Below are 18,924 nucleotides of genomic sequence, written 5' to 3'. Positions count from 1 at the left end.
AAGCACTGGGTGTCACGCAGGCCTCCGAGGTGCTGTTCATTTTTCTTCTTTTTTTTCCTGTTCTAGGGAGCGTAAAATCTCTGTGGGTCTTTTTGTGTTTGCTCAGTTTTCTGACCTTGAGCCCCTCTAATGAAGTTTTCATTTTATTTATTGTAACTTTCAGTTCATAATTTCCATTTGATTCATTTTATGGGTCAGTACATTCTGTATTTGAGTCATTGTTCTCATACTTTAAAAAAGTTCTTTAAGCATAGTTTTCTTTAGTTCCTTGGACACTTTGTCAAACAGCGCAGTTTAAGTTGACCGTGCCCTTGAGAGAGAGCTAGCCCCCTGTAGCCCCTGCCCCACAAGGTGCGACCCCCTCCTCCTCAGCACCACTCAGCAGGCGGGCCGCAGCTCACCAGGTGAGCCAACTGACACAGGCATCCGAGTCCAGGACTCACTGCGGTGTTCCCTGCACCCGCTGTGGCTCTGTCCTTACAGCGCCAGCCGTTTCAGGGCCTGAAAATCCTCTGTCTTGCCTGTTCCTTCCTTGCCACCCTCACTCCGATCCCTGGGGACCCCGTTCTTTATAGTGTCTGAGTTGGAATCATCCGGATTGTCAACTTTTCTGTTGAGTACCTGGTTGAGCTCCTAGAGGTAAATTGCCCCAGACTGGGTTCGGGGGATTTCCACCTGACTCTGTCCCCCCAGGGATTTTAATGCTCAGGCGGGTCCAGTTACAGCGTCCGCTGCGGGCAGTGAGACTCACCCTGGAGGCAGTGACCTCGCATCCCTCCCCTTGTGGATCTGAGAGGAGCTGTTGATTTTCGGTCTCTTTGGTTTTTACCTGTTGTTGGGTGGATGACCACTTTCATGCTCCTCACCTACAGAACCAGAAAGTGTTTCTCAAAAGAGAAACAGTTTGTAGAATTCTGAAAACACTCAAGCCTTTAATGTAGTATTTCTGATTCTTGAAATCCACCCCATAAAAATTACCTGAGACGATTTCAGAGATTTCTGTGTGAGGATGTTTTCATAGGATGCTTTGTTTAGCAATAAGCTGCAAGCAACCTAAGTGTAGCCACGTACCGATGCCTCAGACACCAGTGGTGGATCCATTTCTAATTCTTACAGGTACAAAGGCTTTAAAAAACATCAGTTCATATTTTCATTTTAAGTACAATGAACAGAATATAAAATTAGGCAGGTAATGTGATTTTGTTGTGTAAAAGTGTTATCACTGAAAGTAGAAGGCAGTGTGCCAGGGAACGTGGCGGAATTGTACTCCTCAGTAACGCTAGTAAAGGAGGCTTGGAGGGCTGCTTTGGCCCTGGAGCTCAGGCTGGATTGGAATGTCACCGGGAGTAGAGACCTCGGGTGGTGGAGTCGGGGCTCAGACACGGAGGGTCACAGTGGAAGAAGAAACCCCATGACTTTGCTTTACACGAAGACTTGACCCGTTTTTGGTGACAGAGCCCGGCAGGACAGTTTATTTTCGAGTGTGAGACGTGTTTCAGTATCCAGTCAATGAATGGTCAGGAGTGCCCTTCTTTAGGTGCCTGGTGGGGGGTCGGGCCTTGTGTGCAGTGTTTGATGCCCTGCTGTGGGCTGGCCTGGGGAAGCCCCCCGCCACTGCCTGCACAGTCATGTCTCTGTAACCAAACACTGGTAATGCTGGCCTCGGCCTTGTAGCATTAAGGTGGTTAGCAGTTGGCCTTAAGGTGCCTCGTAAGTGTTGGCCCTTAAGAGGTTTTCATGGTTATTTTGTTGTTTAGTCGCTCAGTCGTGTCCATCTCTTTGCGACCCCGTGGACTGCAGCACGCCAGGCCTCCCTGTCCATCACCAACTCCCACAGTTTGCTCAAAGTCCTGTCCATTGAGTCGGTGATGCCATCCAACCATCTCATCATCTGTCATTCCCTTCTCCTCCTGCCTTCAGTCTTTCCTAGCATCAGGGTCTTTCCCAAGGAGTCAGCTCATCACATCAGGTTGCCAAAGTATTGGAGCTTCAGCTTCAGCATCAGTCCTTCCAGTGAATATTCAGGGTTGATTTCCTTTAGGATTGACTGGTCCCAGGGACTCATGGTTATTAGGGAGTGTGTTCAGAGCGTTTGAGGCCACCATACCATTCTGTTTGCAGACGGGCATCCCATTTGAGGATTAATTACCCAGGGCGGTAGTCAAGGGTGACGGGATTGTGTAATTAAAGGGAGCAAGTGTGTGACCTCTCTGAGCTTGGTGGGTGTGACAGTGAAAGGAATCGGCTGCGCTTCTGGCCTGGTGACAGACCCCCGGCCAGGGGAGGTCAGGGAAACCCTTCTCTTGGAGAAGCCGGATGCCCACTCTTTAGGGGGTGGACAGTCTTCTGGCACCTCTGCTAGGGAACAGCAGGCTCCCCGTCACCATCAGAGAACGAGCCTTCCTGACTGTGTCCTCTGGGAGAGCAGGCTGTCAGGACCCTTCGTGTCCTGCGGCATGGTGGCTTTGTCTCCAGGGATGTGTCAGCGTTCCTTACGCAGCGGACAGAAGACGCACATTGTCTGTATCCGCGCTCGCCTGGTGTCACGACAGGCACGGCAGCTCTGTCTTTGAGAGACTACAGACGTGACCCAACAGGCAGTGGTCGCTGTATATTACATGTTAGAGTGGACGTCCGTCAGGCTGTAGCAGACCTCCACAGACCCTGCCTGTGCTCTAGACGGACCTGCCCCGTGCGTCCCCTTGGCTCCTGGGGTTGCCCAGAGCCCCTGCCTGCTCCTCCGGGAGAACCCAGGCCTGGTGGCTGGAGGTTCGCCTGGAGCCATACTGAGCCAGCCCCGCCTTGGCTGCCTTCGTCCCTCACGGCCCCTGCCTCTTCCACCTTGGCCAGGACCGGTCACTGCCTCCCTGCGGCCTGTACGGGGTCAGGCCGTTGGCGCACCGCCCGAACGGGGCCGCCTGCTCTGTGTGCGCTTAGGGCTGCCCCTCCTCTCCTGGGCGCTCGTCCATACTGACCTCCCGCAGCCCCTGCCCTCCTCTCCTGGGCCCTCGCTCACAATGACCGCCCGCGGCCCCTGCCCTCCTCTCCTGGGCCCTCATCCACACTGACTGCCCGCGGTCCCTGCCCTCCTCTCCTGGGCCCTCATCCACACTGACTGCCCGCGACCCCTGCCCTCCTCTCCTGGGCCCTCATCGACACTGACTGCCTGCGGCCCCTGCCCTCCTCTCCTGGGCGCTTGTCCACACTGACCGCCCGCGGCCCCTGCCCTCCTCTCCTGGGTCCTCATCCACTCTGACCGCCTGCGGCCCCTGTCCCCCTCTCCTGGGCCCTCATCCACACTGACCGCCCGCGGTTCCTGCCCTCCTCTCCTGGGCCTCGTCCACACTGACCGCCCGCGGCCCCTGCCCCCCTCTCCTGGGCCCTCTTCCACACTGACCGCCCGCGGCCCCTGCCCCCCTCTCCTGGGCCCTCTTCCACACTGACCGCCCGCGGCCCCTGCCCCCCTCTCCTGGGCCCTCTTCCACACTGACCGCCCGCGGCCCCTGCCCCCCTCTCCTGGGCCCTCGTCCACACTGACCGCCCACGGCCCCTGCCCCCCTCTCCTGGGCCCTCTTCCACACTGACCGCCCGCGGCCCCTGCCCCCCTCTCCTGGGCCCTCTTCCACACTGACCGCCCGCGGCCCCTGCCCCCCTCTCCTGGGCCCTCTTCCACACTGACCGCCCGCGGCCCCTGCCCTCCTCTCCTGGGCCCTCGTCCACACTGACCGCCCGCGGCCCCTGCCCTCCTCTCCTGGGCCCTCGTCCACACTGACCGCCCGCGGCCCCTGCCCTCCTCTCCTGGGCCCTCGTCCACACTGACCGCCCGCGGCCCCTGCCCTCCTCTCCTGGGCGCTCGTCCACACTGACCGCCCGCGGCCCCTGCCCCCCTCTCCTGGGCGCTCGTCCACACTGACCGCCCGCGGCCCCTGCCCTCCTCTCCTGGGCCCTCGTCCACACTGACCGCCCGCGGCCCCTGCCCCCCTCTCCTGGGCCCTCGTCCACACTGACCGCCCGCGGCCCCTGCCCCCCTCTCCTGGGCCCTCGTCCACACTGACCGCCCGCGGCCCCTGCCCCCCTCTCCTGGGCCCTCTTCCACACTGACCGCCCGCGGCCCCTGCCCCCCTCTCCTGGGCCCTCGTCCACACTGACCGCCCGCGGCCCCTGCCCCCCTCTCCTGGGCCCTCGTCCACACTGACCGCCCGCGGCCCCTGCCCCCCTCTCCTGGGCCCTCGTCCACACTGACCGCCCGCGGCCCCTGCCCTCCTCTCCTGGGCGCTCGTCCACACTGACCGCCCGCGGCCCCTGCCCCCCTCTCCTGGGCCCTCGTCCACACTGACCGCCCGCGGCCCCTGCCCTCCTCTCCTGGGCCCTCGTCCACACTGACCGCCCGCGGCCCCTGCCCTCCTCTCCTGGGCCCTCGTCCACACTGACCGCCCGCGGCCCCTGCCCTCCTCTCCTGGGCCTCGCTCACACTGACCGCCCGCGGCCCCTGCCCTCCTCTCCTGGGCCCTCGTCCACACTGACCGCCCGCGGCCCCTGCCCCCCTCTCCTGGGCCCTCGTCCACACTGACCGCCCGCGGCCCCTGCCCCCCTCTCCTGGGCCTCGCTCACACTGACCGCCCGCGGCCCCTGCCCTCCTCTCCTGGGCCCTCGTCCACACTGACCGCCCGCGGCCCCTGCCCTCCTCTCCTGGGCCTCGCTCACACTGACCGCCCGCGGCCCCTGCCCTCCTCTCCTGGGCCTCGCTCACACTGACCGCCCGCGGCCCCTGCCCTCCTCTCCTGGGCCTCGTCCACACTGACCGCCCGCGGCCCCTGCCCTCCTCTCCTGGGCCTCATCCACACTGACCGCCCGCGGCCCCTGCCCTCCTCTCCTGGGCCTCGTCCACACTGACCGCCCGCGGCCCCTGCCCTCCTCTCCTGGGCCCTCGTCCACACTGACCGCCCGCGGCCCCTGCCCTCCTCTCCTGGGCCCTCGTCCACACTGACCGCCCGCGGCCCCTGCCCTCCTCTCCTGGGCCTCGTCCACACTGACCGCCCGCGGCCCCTGCCCTCCTCTCCTGGGCCTCGTCCACACTGACCGCCCGCGGCCCCTGCCCTCCTCTCCTGGGCCCTCGTCCACACTGACCGCCCGCGGCCCCTGCCCTCCTCTCCTGGGCCCTCGTCCACACTGACCGCCCGCGGCCCCTGCCCTCCTCTCCTGGGCCCTCGTCCACACTGACCGCCCGCGGCCCCTGCCCTCCTCTCCTGGGCCTCGTCCACACTGACCGCCCGCGGCCCCTGCCCTCCTCTCCTGGGCCTCGTCCACACTGACCGCCCGCGGCCCCTGCCCCCCTCTCCTGGGCCTCGTCCACACTGACCGCCCGCGGCCCCTGCCCCCCTCTCCTGGGCCTCGTCCACACTGACCGCCCGCGGCCCCTGCCCTCCTCTCCTGGGCCTCGTCCACACTGACCGCCCGCGGCCCCTGCCCTCCTCTCCTGGGCCTCGTCCACACTGACCGCCCGCGGCCCCTGCCCTCCTCTCCTGGGCCTCGTCCACACTGACCGCCCGCGGCCCCTGCCCTCCTCTCCTGGGCCTCACTCACGCTGACCGCCCGCGGCCCCTGCCCTCCTCTCCTGGGCCTCGCTCACGCTGACTGCTTGCGGCCTGGGCAGGCTCTGTTCCCGCAGCTCCTGGCAGGGTCCTCGCTTCCTGCGGATGAAGACCGAGGTGAAGCTTTTCCGGTGGTGGCCAGTGCTGGGCCTGTGAGTGGAGGGAGAGCGAGCTGTGCCATGTGGGGACGGCCAGGCGGGGTGTCTGTGAGGGTCCTTCCTGCCTGGAGACCCACAGAGGTGTGCCGTCCAGGGAGGACGCTCAGGGCTGGGATCAGGCCGGGCTCTGCTGGCCCTGAGGCTGGCTCTGGGGTGCCGCCCAGCACAGTGGGCCCGCGGCTCCTGCTGGAGCTCTTGAGCAGTGAATCTTCAGCACCCCTCAGCCTTGTGAGTCCCCAGATCTAGGAACACTGTAAGCACGTAGCTCCTCTTAAATGGCACAACAATACAAGCATTTAACATCCACCCCCCGACTCTTCTTGAGACTTAACGTCGTGAAGTATTGAGGATACAGAAATCAGGACGCCACCCTTGGGCAGTGGTGGCCAGGGTGTGCCCGAGGCCTCTGCTCCGGGAGCGGGAGGGCTGCAGGAATGGCTTCCAGCAGCACCGCTGCCCTTCCTTCTCCCCTCTCCCTCCAGGCTCTGGTTCATTAACAGCTGGGGTCCTGTCTAGTAATCTGCTTTTTGAAACTTGAAGTGCTAACAGTTTAAATAGAGTGGGCTGGAAGAATATGTGCAATGGTGATTTCTCCTTGTGGTGTGGGGGTTATAGTTAGGTGGGCAGAGAGGGGTGAGAACAGCTCTGCCAGTCTTGAGTTCAACCGGGGATCGAATTCAGGCCCCCTGCATTGGGAGCACAGGGTCTTAGCCACTGGACCACCAGGGAAATCTCTGGGTGTAGTTTGTGATGGTATTGCTTTACTGTGTCCGGGTCAGATCTTGAAAAGTTTCCTTTATGTTACATGTTCTGTTACATGTACGTCAGTTATTTATTTTCAGAGGACTGTCACGGACACCTGGAACATAGGACGCCCTCGGAATTTGCAGTGGCGGCTGTGACTCCCTTGTAAGGAGAGTGGCGCTCGGCGCTCCTTTCCTGGCAGCGATGAAGTGGTTTCTGTGGGATGCGGGGCATGAGTCGGTCCTTTGTTTGGCTCTGCTGCTGCGGCTGACAGCCGGGGATTGTCTGTGAGCTGCCCAATGCGGTCCCCCTGTGGGCGCCATTGTTGGCCGGGCCGCCCCACGCCTCCCGCCCTGGGGGGAGCTCTGGCGGCTGGGCTCTTGGCCCGCCCTCCTCCTGGTGCCTGGTGACGGCTGCTCTTCCCGGCCTTCTCTGGACCCGCCTGCGTGCGATGGAGCCGTGGCGGCTGGGCCGTGACGTCCCATGGGGTCCTGCAGCAGCCAGAGCGTGCAGCAGTCCAGGAAGGGGAGACAGGTGATGGCTGGAGCCCCCAGCGTGCTGTGAGCTCGGGGCGGGACCGGCAGCCTCTGTGTGGCGGACGCCTGCGCCGCGTGGCTCCCTCCTTGAGTCTGCAGAAGTCAGGGCGCGCGGCCTGGGTGGTTTGGGCGGGGTTGCTCTAGAGCCCGTCTTGAGCACTTAACTGAAGGTCTTGTTTGCAGCCAGTAGACGCAGGAGAGGCGGCGGGCAGCGCACCCTGCGTGGGTCCCGGTGCGCCCTCAGGGCGCTCCATGTCTGCTCGCCCCGCGGTGCCGCGGCTGAGGAGGGCCATTGACTGCTTCGCGCTTGCGCTCCCAACGCCGCTGTCCGTGGGACCTGTCTGTGTTTGCAGAGTGTGTGTGTCGGGTTCCAAGCGTGTTCTTGGCAGAGTTGCTGATAGCTCCTGGTATGTGTTCTTAGACATGGGGTCTGAGTTGAGCCTTTGTTTTCACGTTAACATCGGGGCTTTTTGTGTTACTCATCTGTGACAGATTTAATTTTTTTTAGTTCAGGGACCCAGCCATGGTACTTGGTTCGCCTCGGGTCATTATGTAAGGAGAAGATGGGGATAACGTGTACGAAGCGCATCCCTTGGTGACGCAGAGGCAGGGTCACATGGTGCCCCCCCGTCCTCCAGTCCTCTGACACTCGGGCCCACTGAGTGTCTCTTGGTGGGGAGGTGCCTAACTGAGAGTGGCAGCCACGTCTCCCCACGAGGCAGCGTCGCCCAGAGTGGCCCCTCCCCGCCCGCTGACATCCATGAATAGGCCCATTCAGGGGCGGGACGGAGTGGAGCCAGAGCTGCGGCAGCGCCTGGGCCCTGCGTAGCGTGCCGTGCTGCCTCGGCCCTGGCACCCCCAAATGGCTCTGCTGCCCTCCGGAGCGAGGAAGACCCCAGTGAGCGCACAGTGGTCGGGTGGCCTGTGTCAGTGCTGGAATCTCAGTTTAGCTAATGATTGCTTCTTTCTTCAAGGTTTAAACATACCTTTTGGTTATCGAAAATCAGGGGAGAAAGCCGAGCATGTTTGGAGTCTTTATTCTGTCTAATTTCTTCTGCAGGGTTAGTTTAGGATGCTGTGTTAGTTTTGGGAGACAGCGCTTAGTGCAGGGAGTAGTAGCTCCTCAGAAAATGCACGTGGTGTGACTTGGTGACTGGAGAAGGTGCTGGCCCTGACAGTGTGGTGGAGCAGACGGCTGAGGAGGGCTCCTTGCTCCCACGCAGCCCTGAGCCCGAGGCTGGAGAGGGGCTGCGGGTTGGGCGCAGATCCACCTCTCCCCGCTTCATCCATCCTCTGTAGAGGGGGGCTTGCCCGCGGATCGGAGGCGCTGTGGGTCGGGCACTCACTCAGCCGTCCAGGCTCCCATCGGTCAGGCTTCCCCTGCAGACCTGAGCTGCCCCGCCTAGCCCTGCCCCAGGGGCCAGTGCTCCTGCCATTGCCTCTGAAAGGGGCTCATGTTTCAGCCAGCTCTTTTACACTTAGATTTCTTTCTTGGTTTTTAGGGGTTGTTAGCTGCTTTTGTCTATATATATTGCAGGCTTTCAGGAAACATGTTAATTTCAAGGTTGATTTATAATTATTCTCCCAGAGATAGGAGAATACATCCAGTGCATACAATGCTTGTTTTATGCTGGTGGACCTTTTATTTGTAACGTGTACAGGATGATCTTAGACAGTCACCTTCTCTGGTGAAGGTCTGCAGTGCCCAGAAATTGACTTAGAATGACTAGATGCCATCTGAAGGGTGAACTGCAGGTTTTTTTTTTTAGTGGATGCACTTTCCATGTGTCACAGTGCATAGATTTTAAGGGTACGGGTCAGGGATCTTTAACCGGTGTATATGTCTGTGTAACAACTACCCAAATCATGATGCGGAACTTGTCCTTTATTCCAGAAATTGATCTCACGTCCCTTTCCCCGTTGTCCCCCTACCTCCCCCCCCATCCCTGCCCTCACAGATGAGTTTGGCCTGTCCTTAGATTTACCATAGATGGGTATATAGGATGTCCTGTGTGAAAGGCTTCTCTTGCACAATGCGTGCTTTGGAGATGCATCCATGCCTCCATGCTGTTGTGATTGTCAGTGGTTCCTTCTTTCCATCTAAAAAACACATAGCATCTAAACAGACGTAGCATCTGATGATGGAATTAATTCAGGCCTCTTTCTAGGTGTTCCTGTGTTAAATGTGCTTGGCAGGAATATGAAGTCAGTTAGATAGCCTTGATAATAACTCATTACCTGAATTTACTAGTTAATAATCACAGGGAGTGATAACATTAAACAAATCAGTGTTACATAGAAGCAACCGTGCGAATTGAACAGTAGTGATGAACTTTCCAAAGCTTATACATCTTAATGTCAAATAATACTTACCATTTATTGTAGGTGCTACAGAATATTTTGGAAACAGAAAATGAATATTCTAAAGAACTTCAGACTGTGCTTTCAACCTACTTACGGCCCCTGCAGACCAGCGAGAAGTAAGTTAGATGGTTATTGTGTCAAGTGTTGGAACAGTGGTCCCCTTGGCTATTGCCTCGTGTTTTCAGAGAACAGCAGCTGAAAGGCTGGGACAGAATGCAACTGAAGACACAAGAGAGCTCCTTGTGTGTTAGGCCGCGGGGCGGGAGGGGAGGGGAGCATGAGTAAGACCGCTCTCACGTGTCTCCTGTTTTTCTCGGCTCTAGGTTAAGTTCAGCAAACACGTCACATTTAATGGGAAATCTGGAAGAAATATGTTCTTTCCAGCAAATGCTTGTACAGTCTTTAGAAGAATGCACCAAGTAAGTAAGAGGCTAATAATTGTAAAATTCAGATGGATACAACTGGTATTTGAAGGGTCAGGATTAACTTAACTTTTAGATTTCACATTTCTAAAGGTGGATACTGGGTTATTTCAAATGTTTGGGGTATGTCAACTTTTACAGTGTAAGTGTGTTGTAGACTCTTCCTCTGTGGGATCGACTGCCTGCTCAGAGCAAGGAGAGAGGTTTCCTGTGAGAAGTGGTTCTTTGGGGTGGCGGCTGCAGAAGGGAGGGAGCGTGGAAGGGAGCACTGCAGCTTGGTGCCAGACCCCTGCCAAGGTCAGGGGAGCACAGCGTGCTGCTCACAAGCACGCGTCTCTCTGCTTCGTCCGCGTTGGTTTTGCTCATGTGGGTTTCAGGTACATCAGGGCTGGATGCACGGCCAGCTCGCCCCGGGTCCTTTCTCATTCATCCTCTGCTTGCTTACGCAGCACCCAGCGTGTGCCAGACGGGTGTTAACGAGACAGAAGTGACCCCTGTCCTAGAGGAGCTGGTAGTCTGGGGAGGGAGACAGCTGGTTAAGACGGTAGAAGTGATTACAGACGGTAGTGTGGAAACGCTGTGAGGAAAGCTGAAGTTGGGTTTCAGGGGAGGTCGGCCAAGCACTGCAGTGACAGGAGTAGGCAGGCAGAGGCCGCGGCGGCCGCTTGAGCCGGCCCCGCTCGTGGGGGACCCAGCCTCTCCATCACTTACTGTGTGGTCAGTCATCCACTCGTTCACTCGTTCTCCTGTCCCCCGCCCTTGCGGGTCACTCTGTGCCCAGCACCCTTAACCTGGTGCACTTGCCCACGCATTCTTCTATCCTGGAAGAATGCTCGTTCCTGTGGCAGCCACTGCCCTGCCCTTGCGCTGACGCCGCCCTGGCTCAGGCCGGCCTCTCCTCCTGTGTCCCGCACAGGCCTCCTGATGAGGCCCTGACCTCTGGTGGCCCTCTGCCTGTCCATCTCCCCAGCAGTGTCTGGCCTGAGCTCTGCCCAGAAGCTGGGGGGTGCCTGGTTATTCCTGGGCTTGTTCCCAGCTGTGTCTCACAGACTGGCCTCGACGGCCACAGGAGCGGCCTGAGGGTGCTGGGGAGCTGAGGTAGGAGGTCGGTCCCCGCGTGGTGGCCGTCTGCGGGAGCCCCGCCCGCTGAGGTAGGAGGTCGGCCCCGCGTGGTGGCCGTCTGCGGGAGCCCCGCCCGCTGAGGTAGGAGGTCGGGCCCCCGCGTGGTGGCCGTCTGCGGGAGCCCCGCCCGCTGAGGTAGGAGGTCGGGCCCCGCGTGGTGGCCGTCTGCGGGAGCCCGCCCGCTGAGGTAGGAGGTCGGGCCCCGCGTGGTGGCCGTCTGCGGGAGCCCTGCCCGCTGAGGTAGGAGGTCGGGCCCCGCGTGGTGGCCGTCTGCGGGAGCCCTGCCCGCTGAGGTAGGAGGTCGGGCCCGCGTGGTGGCCGTCTGTGGGAGCCCTGCCCGCTGAGGTAGGAGGTCGGGCCCCGCGTGGTGGCCGTCTGCGGGAGTCCTGCCCGCTGAGGTAGGAGGTCGGGCCCCGCGTGGTGGCCGTCTGTGGGAGCCCGCCCGCTCCCGGCTCCCGCCTGCTCTGCTGCACAGGCCTCGGCCCCGTCGGCCGGCCCGCTCCCTCGGGGCGGGCCCGGGAGGCAGCGTGTGCCTGCCCTCCCTGCCCTCCCCTCCTCTCGGGCCGCTTCCTGCTGCTGCTCGCGCTGTGGTCCTACCGGTCCCTCTGACCCAGGGGCGTGGGCAGTCCTGTCACAGCCCCCCTTTTCCTGGCGCTGTCACATGTGTCGTGCTTGCTTGTACTTTCTTAGGTTGCAGACTCCTCCGTGTATTGTAGGCTGAGGTCCCGTTAGTTGTCTTACATTTTGTAGGGCTTCAGCTTATTGAAGAAAATACTGAAATAAACATTTGACATAATTGCTGCTGGTTAAATAAACATTGTGTATTTAGTTCAAAGTTAATTATAAGGCGTGTCTTAAGATATAAATAAATTCATCTTTGTAGACACTGGACTGTTACTGTAACATTTTCACAGTAAAATAGTATTTGTTTTAGATTATTATCAAAATACAAATTTGAACTAGAGAATAGAGTGTATTTTGTCTGAAAGCTGTGTTTTGTACCATCCAAATAGTAGAAACATGGGGGATCCAGAGATGATACTAACCTTGTAGAACGGAGCAGCTGGGACACACAGCACCCTTCTGGTTCTGCTGGGCCGTCCCTACTAAAGAGCAGGGCACAGGACTTGAGCTGATAAGGAGGTGATTGGGATTGGTGGTGCACCGACCCAGGTGATCACGGCCGTCACCTCCGACCCCAGTGGGGTCTCGGTACAGTGGACTTCACGTCAGAATTGGCCCACCGTGTGGCACCTGGGAGGTCCTGAGTAGCTCTTGCCGTAACCTCCGGACTTGCTGAATGAGACCGCATGATTCCGTGGAAACATTTCCAGCTCTAGAACCTCGTGCGTCTAGGAAGTTGGGAAGGGAAGGCACTCCAGTGGCACATGGGGCGGTGAGAGGATGGCTTGAGGTGGGGGCTGGAGCTGCTGGCTGGTGATGGGGGCTCCTCTGGGGGAGCCTCAGGTGCTGCCGCCTTGCTGGGCCTCTGGCATCCTTAAGGAAGTTGTCCACGTTCAGGGTTTGGGGTCCAGCAGGAGGGGGCTTGCCAGGGGCTGCCAGCTCCCTGAGGCTCCAGTGTGGAGTCACTTGTGTCCCTGCATGGGGACGCCTCTCGGTCGGTAGCGGGCAGACTCGGGGGGCGCAGGGGCTCACGCGGGTCACGGCCACACCCTCGTGCTGCTCTTGGTCTCCCTGGGAAGTCGGTGGCTGCTGGACCCTGAGCGCTTTCTTTGTGCAGTTAGCAGCACCATCAGGCACAAGCGTGTCATGCAGGGATGTTGTGCGGCAGCTCTGTGTTCTCAGGCTTCTCCTGGAGCTCATACCGCTCTGCTCCGGGGAGGGCCCCTGGGGGTCCTCACCTGCCCTGTAGCAGTGTTCCCCCTGGAGAAATGGCAGTGCACTGCCTGCATCACTGCCTGTTACTAGGCCACCAACAACTCACCTGTGTCAGACCACCGGTAACTCACCTGTGTCAGGCCACCAACAACTCACCTGGGTCAGACCACCGGTAACTCACCTGTGTCAGGCCACCGACAGCTCACCTGTATCAGGCCACAGACAACTCACCTGTGTCAGGCCACTGACTACTCACCTGTATCAGACCACTGACTACTCACCTGTGTCAGACCACTGACAACTCACCTGTGTCAGACCACCGGTAACTCACCTGTGTCAGGCCACTGACTACTCACCTGTATCAGACCACCAACTACTCACCTGTATCAGGTCACTGGTAACTCACCTGTATCAGGCCACCGACTACTCGCCTGTATCAGACCACCGACAATTTGCCTGTGCAGGCCACCGATAACTCACCTGTATCAGGCCACTGATAACTCACCTGTATCAGACCACAGATAACTCATGTGTATCAGACTGTCGATAACTCACCTGTTTCAGACCACCGATAACTCACCTGTATCTGACCATGGATAACGCCTCACCTGTTACCTGACCTTTCATAACTCTCCTGTGTCAGACCATTGATAACTCTTCACCTGTTCAGTTCAGTTACTCAGTCATGTCTGACTCTGCAATCCCATGGACAGCAGCACACCAGGCTTCCCTGTCCATCACCAACTCCCAGAGCTTGTTCAAACTCATGTCCATCAAGTCGGTGATGCCATCCAACCGTGTCATCCTCTGTCATTCCCTTCTCCTCCTGCCTTTAGTTTTTCCCAGCATCAGGGTCTTTTCCAAAGAGTCAGTTTTTCGCATCAGGTGGCCAAAGTATTGGAGTTTCAGCTTCAGCATCAGTCCTTCCAATGAATATTCAGGACTGATTTCCTTTAGGATGGACTGGTTGGATCTCCTTGCAGTCCAAATGACTCTCAAGAGTCTTCTCCAACACCACAGTTCAAAAGCATCAATTCTTCAGTACTCAGCTTTCTCTATGGTCTAACTCTCACATCCATACATGACTACTGGAAAAGTCATAGCTTTGTCTAGATGGACCTTTGTTGGCAAAGTAATGTCTCTGCTTTTTAATATGCTGTCTAGGTTGGTCATGGCTTTTCTTCCAAGGAGCAAGTGTCTTTGAATTTCATGGCTGTGGTCACCATCTGCAGTGATTTGGGAGCCTAGGAAAATGAAGTCTCTCACTGTTTCCACTGTTTCCCTGTCTATTTGCCATGAAATGATGGGACCGGATGCCATGATCTTAGTTTTCTGAATGTTGAGTTTTAAGCCAACTTTTTCACTCTCCTCTTTCACTTTCATCAAGAGTCTCTTTAGTTCTTTTTCACTTTCTGCCAGATCTGCGTATCTGAGGTTATTGATATTTCTCCTGGCAATCTTGATTCTAGCTTGTGCTTCTTCTAGCCTAGTGTTTCTCATGATGTTATAAGTTAAATAAGCAGGGCGACAATATACAGCCTTGGTGTACTGCTTTCCTGATTTGGAACCAGTCTGTTGTTCCATGTCCAGTTCTAATTGTTGCTTCTTGACCTGCAGAAGATTTCTTAGGAGGCAGGTCAGGTGGTTTGGTATTCCCATCTCTTTCAGAATTTTCCACAGTTTGTTGTGATCCACACAGTCAAAGGCTTTGGCATAGTCAATAAAGCAGAAGTGGATGTTTTTCTGGAACTCTCTTTTTTCAGTGATCTAGCAGATATTGGCAATTTGATCTCTGGTTCCTCTGCCTTTTCTAAAACCAGCTTGAATATCTGGAAGTTCTCAGTTCACATACTGTTGAAGCCTTGCTTGGAGAATTTTGAGTATTACTTTGCTAGCATGTGAGATGAGTGCGATTGTGCCGTTGTCTGACCATTCTTTGGCATTGCCTTTCTTTGGGATTGAAATGAAAATTGGTCTTTTCCAGTCAGCCACTGCTGAGTTTTCCAAATTTGCTGGCATATTGAGTGTAGAACTTTCAAAGCATCATCTTTTAGGATTTGAAATAGCTCAACTGGAATTCCGTCACTTCCACTAGTGATGCTTTCTAAAGCCCACTTGACTTTGCATTCAAGGATGTCTGGCTCTAGGTGAGTGATCCCACCATCATGGTTATATGGGTCATGAAGATCTTTTTTTCTGTGTATTCTTGCCACCTCTTCTTAACATTTTCTGCTTCTGTTAGGTTCATACCGTTTCTGTCCTTTATTGTGCCCATCTTTGCATGAAATGTTCCCTTGGTATCTCTAATTTTCTTGAAGAGATCTCTAGTCTTTCCCATTGTATTGTTTTCCTCTGTTTCTTTGCATTGGTCACCGAGGAAGGCTTTCTTATCTCTCCTTGCCATTCTTTGGAACTCTGCATTCAAATAGGTATATGTTTCCTTTTCTCCTTTGCCTTTCGCTTCGCTTCTTTTCTCAGCTATTTGTAAGGCCTCCTCAGACAGCCGTTTTGTTTTTTTGCATTTCTTTTTCTTGGGCATGGTTTTGATCCCTGCCTCCTGTACAATGTCATGAACCTCCCTCCGTCCATAGTTCATCATGTCTATCAGATCTAATCCTTTGAATCTGCTTGTCACTTCCACTGTATATTCGTAAGGGATTTGATTTAGGTCATACCTGAATGGTCTAGTGGTTTACCTGCTTCTTTCACCTGTTACCAGACCTTTGATAACTCCTCACTTGGTATCTGACCATTCTGATAACTCTTTGCCTGTTAGCAGGTCCTTGGTTGATGACACCTCTTATCAGACCACCCCCTCCTATCATCAGATCAATGATGGAACCATAGTAGCAGGCCTTGCTGACCCTGCACTAATTGTCACAGCTTGGTGTGGGGCCACCAGGAGGCTGCAGGGGGATGCGGTGACAGCCCCATGCATGCTCTACACGTCTTCATGTTCTCAAACCCACCTCTGGAAGCACGAGAGAGAACCATGATGAAAATCCTCTCTCTCAATTCTTAAGTCGTGTTCTGCCTGGATGGTCTTTGTGAGTGTTGCGTGTTCCATTATTTCAGTGATCTACATGCTGTTGCGTGTGTGGTGTGTTGGCATAATACCTGGGCTCCAGTTAAGACTAGCATGCGACCTTTATGAGCTCCGGCTGCTCCTGCAGGTTGGTGAGTGGATGGACTGTGAAAGGATTCATGAGCTAATGGTGGCGAGTGCAGTAACTTCTTGCAACATTGGGTTGAGAGAGGTAGTAAACCTCTAGAGCCAAGCATGATGGGAAGGAAGAAGGAGGGTCTTACTTAACTGAAGTCATTGTCCGTATGTAATCCACGGACATGTTAACAGATTAAAGCCCCTTGACCTGGATTTCAGGATGTTCTCCTCTGAGTGCGCTGGGCTGTGGTCTGGCCCAGGAGGGTGAGGCCGTCCCAGCAGCTCCTGGCCCGGCGCTGAGCAGGGCGTGCAGCCCCGTCACCTTGTCTGCAGGCTGCCCGTGCCCCGTCTCCGGCAGTGATTTGCTCTTCTCGGCCAAAGCGTGACGGCCCGTCACGCTGTCGCCTTCAGTCCCCTCAGCCAGGCAGTCAGGGTTCCCTGCAGGTCTCTCGCTGGAAAAGGCAGCCTCTGCCTGCTTTCTTGCATCCGAGCGTGACCGTCGCCGCTGAGATGTCCGTGTGTCGTGGTCTTGGAGCAGGTGTGTCTTGGGTGTCCGGGTCCTGGTAGGAAGCAGGTGGTCTAGTGCCTTTGGGGAGGGTGCCCTTGGCAGCATGTGATGCCTGCTCCCTGGTGACTGGGGGGCGCTGCTCCCTCTCTGGGGCACCCTGTCCACTCTGGGGTGCCCTCTCCCCCTCCTGGACTGCATGTTGTCCTCTTCTGGGGGCGCCTGCAGTGAGTGGCTCTGTGATTGAGGCATCGGCTCTGTCTCTGTTACACTCAGCTTAGTTTTGAACTGGTTTTGTGTCCCCCCATAGATTGCAGTCACCCTTAAGGTAAAGACTCACTCTTTCTCTGTTTTTAATGTGTTCCCAGTGCCTAACTGAATGGTTGAAGTTAATTTATTGAGTCAGTGACTATTTATCCTGCAGATACAGGAAACTGTGACTAATCCCTGAAGGCTGTTAAAACCCACTTGTGGGTTCACACTGCCAGCACTGCCAGCAGTGTGGGCGCCCGCTTGCTTTGACCTCAGATCCCAGTGAATGAGCCGAGCGCTGGCCTCGTGCACGCTCGGCCTGCTCAGGGGCCGGCTGTTGGCTCCTGTGGCCCCCGACGCCCGGGACTGTCTCCCTCACCTGGCGGGGTGGCGCCCTGCTCTGCGGGCCGCTTGTCTCTCCCCCACCGACGGGGCAGCCTCCACCCGGGAGCCGCTGTGGGGCTTCTCATGGCCTGTCCCGCAGCTGCTTCAGCAGGAAACCTATGACCAAGGAACCACACATCCCGTTCCTCCTCATTGACATGCGACATAACGCTCCTGGACATCTGTTTTGCTCACTGTCCAAGGAGCGGGCTGACCTGCAGGTCCTGGCGTCTGGACACTGGAGGAGGGGACGGCCTGCTTTCCGCTGAGCGGCTCCCCCGGGGGCTGGGCGCGCCATCCAGGGCTGCCCCATGGGCTGGGGCCCGCTCTGGGAGGCTCTCCCTAAGTGGGGCTCCGTGTCGCTGTCCGCAGGATGCCGGAGGCCCAGCAGAGGGTCGGGGGCTGCTTCCTCAGCCTGATGCCACAGATGAAGACCCTGTACCTGGCGTACTGTGCCAACCACCCATCTGCGGTCAGCGTCCTCACGGAACACAGGTGCGTCTCGTGGGCTTCTTCCCGGGGTGGGGGTGCGGGCGGCCGTGCCTGGGGTTCCCTCTGGGCAGCTCGTTTCTGTAAGTTATTACTTGAGACGCAGTGCAAGCACCCATGTGTTCATTCAAGACTGGTAAGTTTATCATCCTCCAAGTGAGTGCCTGGGGAGGACTGATGTCGGGCTTTAAACCCTAATTAGTGCTCACAATAGAAACGGGCGTGCTTTGAAGTCTCCCCTTCGGCCTGGACCCTTTGGCCGGAGGTCAGGGGGGCTGGTGGGGGCTCAGGAGGGTGGCCGCGGGCTGGTCCGGGCTGCCGGAGCCGCATCCGCCCAGTGCATGGGGCTGGGGCACGTGGGACAGCACTGGCCTTGCTGCAGGAGGTGGCGTCCGTCTCTGTGGGGCACGCTGAGCCAGAGGCTATGTGTGTCTGCTCTGCAGCTGGAAGCAGCAGCAGGCTGCCCTCTGCGTGTCTGATCAGGCACGGCCGGCTTTCCTGGGCAGCAGGGAGGACCGCAGGGCTTGACCTGCGCATAGGGTGGCCGCCGAGCTCTGCTTCTGCTCCGAGGGGCGCGCGTCTGTGTTAGGGATTCAGAAACTTAATTGTTTTCTTCTGAAAACAGCAGTTCAGCCAGAAATGAAGAAATTGTGTGAGTTGGAGCAAGGTGATGCCTGTGCTCCTGATTTAAATATTTAACCTCAAGTTACTCCTAACTTAATATTTCAGTTTGAAGCTTAGAGGCTGTGCTGGGATGCAGGCGTTGTTGGGCTGTTTCTAAACTGAGGCTCCAGCGAGGCGGCCTGTGTCTGTCCGACTGTGGCCGGGTCATGTGGACCTTGGGCAGGGCCTGTGGCCTTTTCTGAGCCCTAGCCACCGCTCTGCAGCTGGTGGGCCTCGGAGGTCACCGCGCTTCTCCGGAAGTGCCTGGTTATAGAGTGCTGTCAGCGGGAAGCGGAACCCCTGAGCTGGCCAGCACTGCGTGGACGTGATGAACTCTCAGTAAATGCTGATTGCTCTGTTGTTTCATCTTCACGTCGGTCGCTGCCCCCGACTCCGGGTGTTGACTGTTCAGTGTGCCTGGATTCTGAACCTCCACTTGTGTTGATGCATCTCCCTTCCTGAGTGAGGCCGGTCATCTCTGACACAGGGATGGGAAAGGAGGGCTGTGAGGGTGCCCGGGGAGCGCAGGAATGAGAGGTGGGCTGGTCATCTGCATGCTCCGGGGCGGGTGGGCTGCCATGCACGCACCTTCCCAGGAAAGCCGGGAAGCATGGATGCAGTGACCTGGCCCGGCATCTCTTCCCAGGAACGATGACTTAGATGAGTTTCCTCCCGAGTGAAATGCATGGGTT

The 18,924-nt window shown here is 57.3% G+C and overlaps 1 protein-coding gene across 5 annotated transcripts in view; it reads left to right on the top strand.

Annotated features, from left to right (window-relative positions):
• The window catches only part of ARHGEF7 (Rho guanine nucleotide exchange factor 7), a 107,407-nt gene that overhangs the window by 61,255 nt on the left and 27,228 nt on the right, over positions 1-18,924 (top strand). For 4 of the 5 annotated variants that reach the window (XM_070471398.1, XM_070471399.1, XM_070471397.1 and 1 more), the window contains 3 exons: positions 9,415-9,509; positions 9,717-9,812; positions 17,453-17,575. In XM_070471398.1, the coding sequence (XP_070327499.1) occupies positions 9,415-9,509; positions 9,717-9,812; positions 17,453-17,575 (314 nt within the window). Of the gene's footprint in view, positions 1-6,921; positions 7,028-9,414; positions 9,510-9,716; positions 9,813-17,452; positions 17,576-18,924 lie in introns of those variants that run through there. The other variant, XM_070471401.1, reaches the window with a different exon arrangement.

Source organism: Odocoileus virginianus, chromosome 8 (assembly GCF_023699985.2).
Source record: "Odocoileus virginianus isolate 20LAN1187 ecotype Illinois chromosome 8, Ovbor_1.2, whole genome shotgun sequence".
NCBI classification, from domain to species: domain Eukaryota; kingdom Metazoa; phylum Chordata; class Mammalia; order Artiodactyla; family Cervidae; genus Odocoileus; species Odocoileus virginianus.
This window is presented reverse-complemented; position numbering and strand designations above follow the sequence as displayed.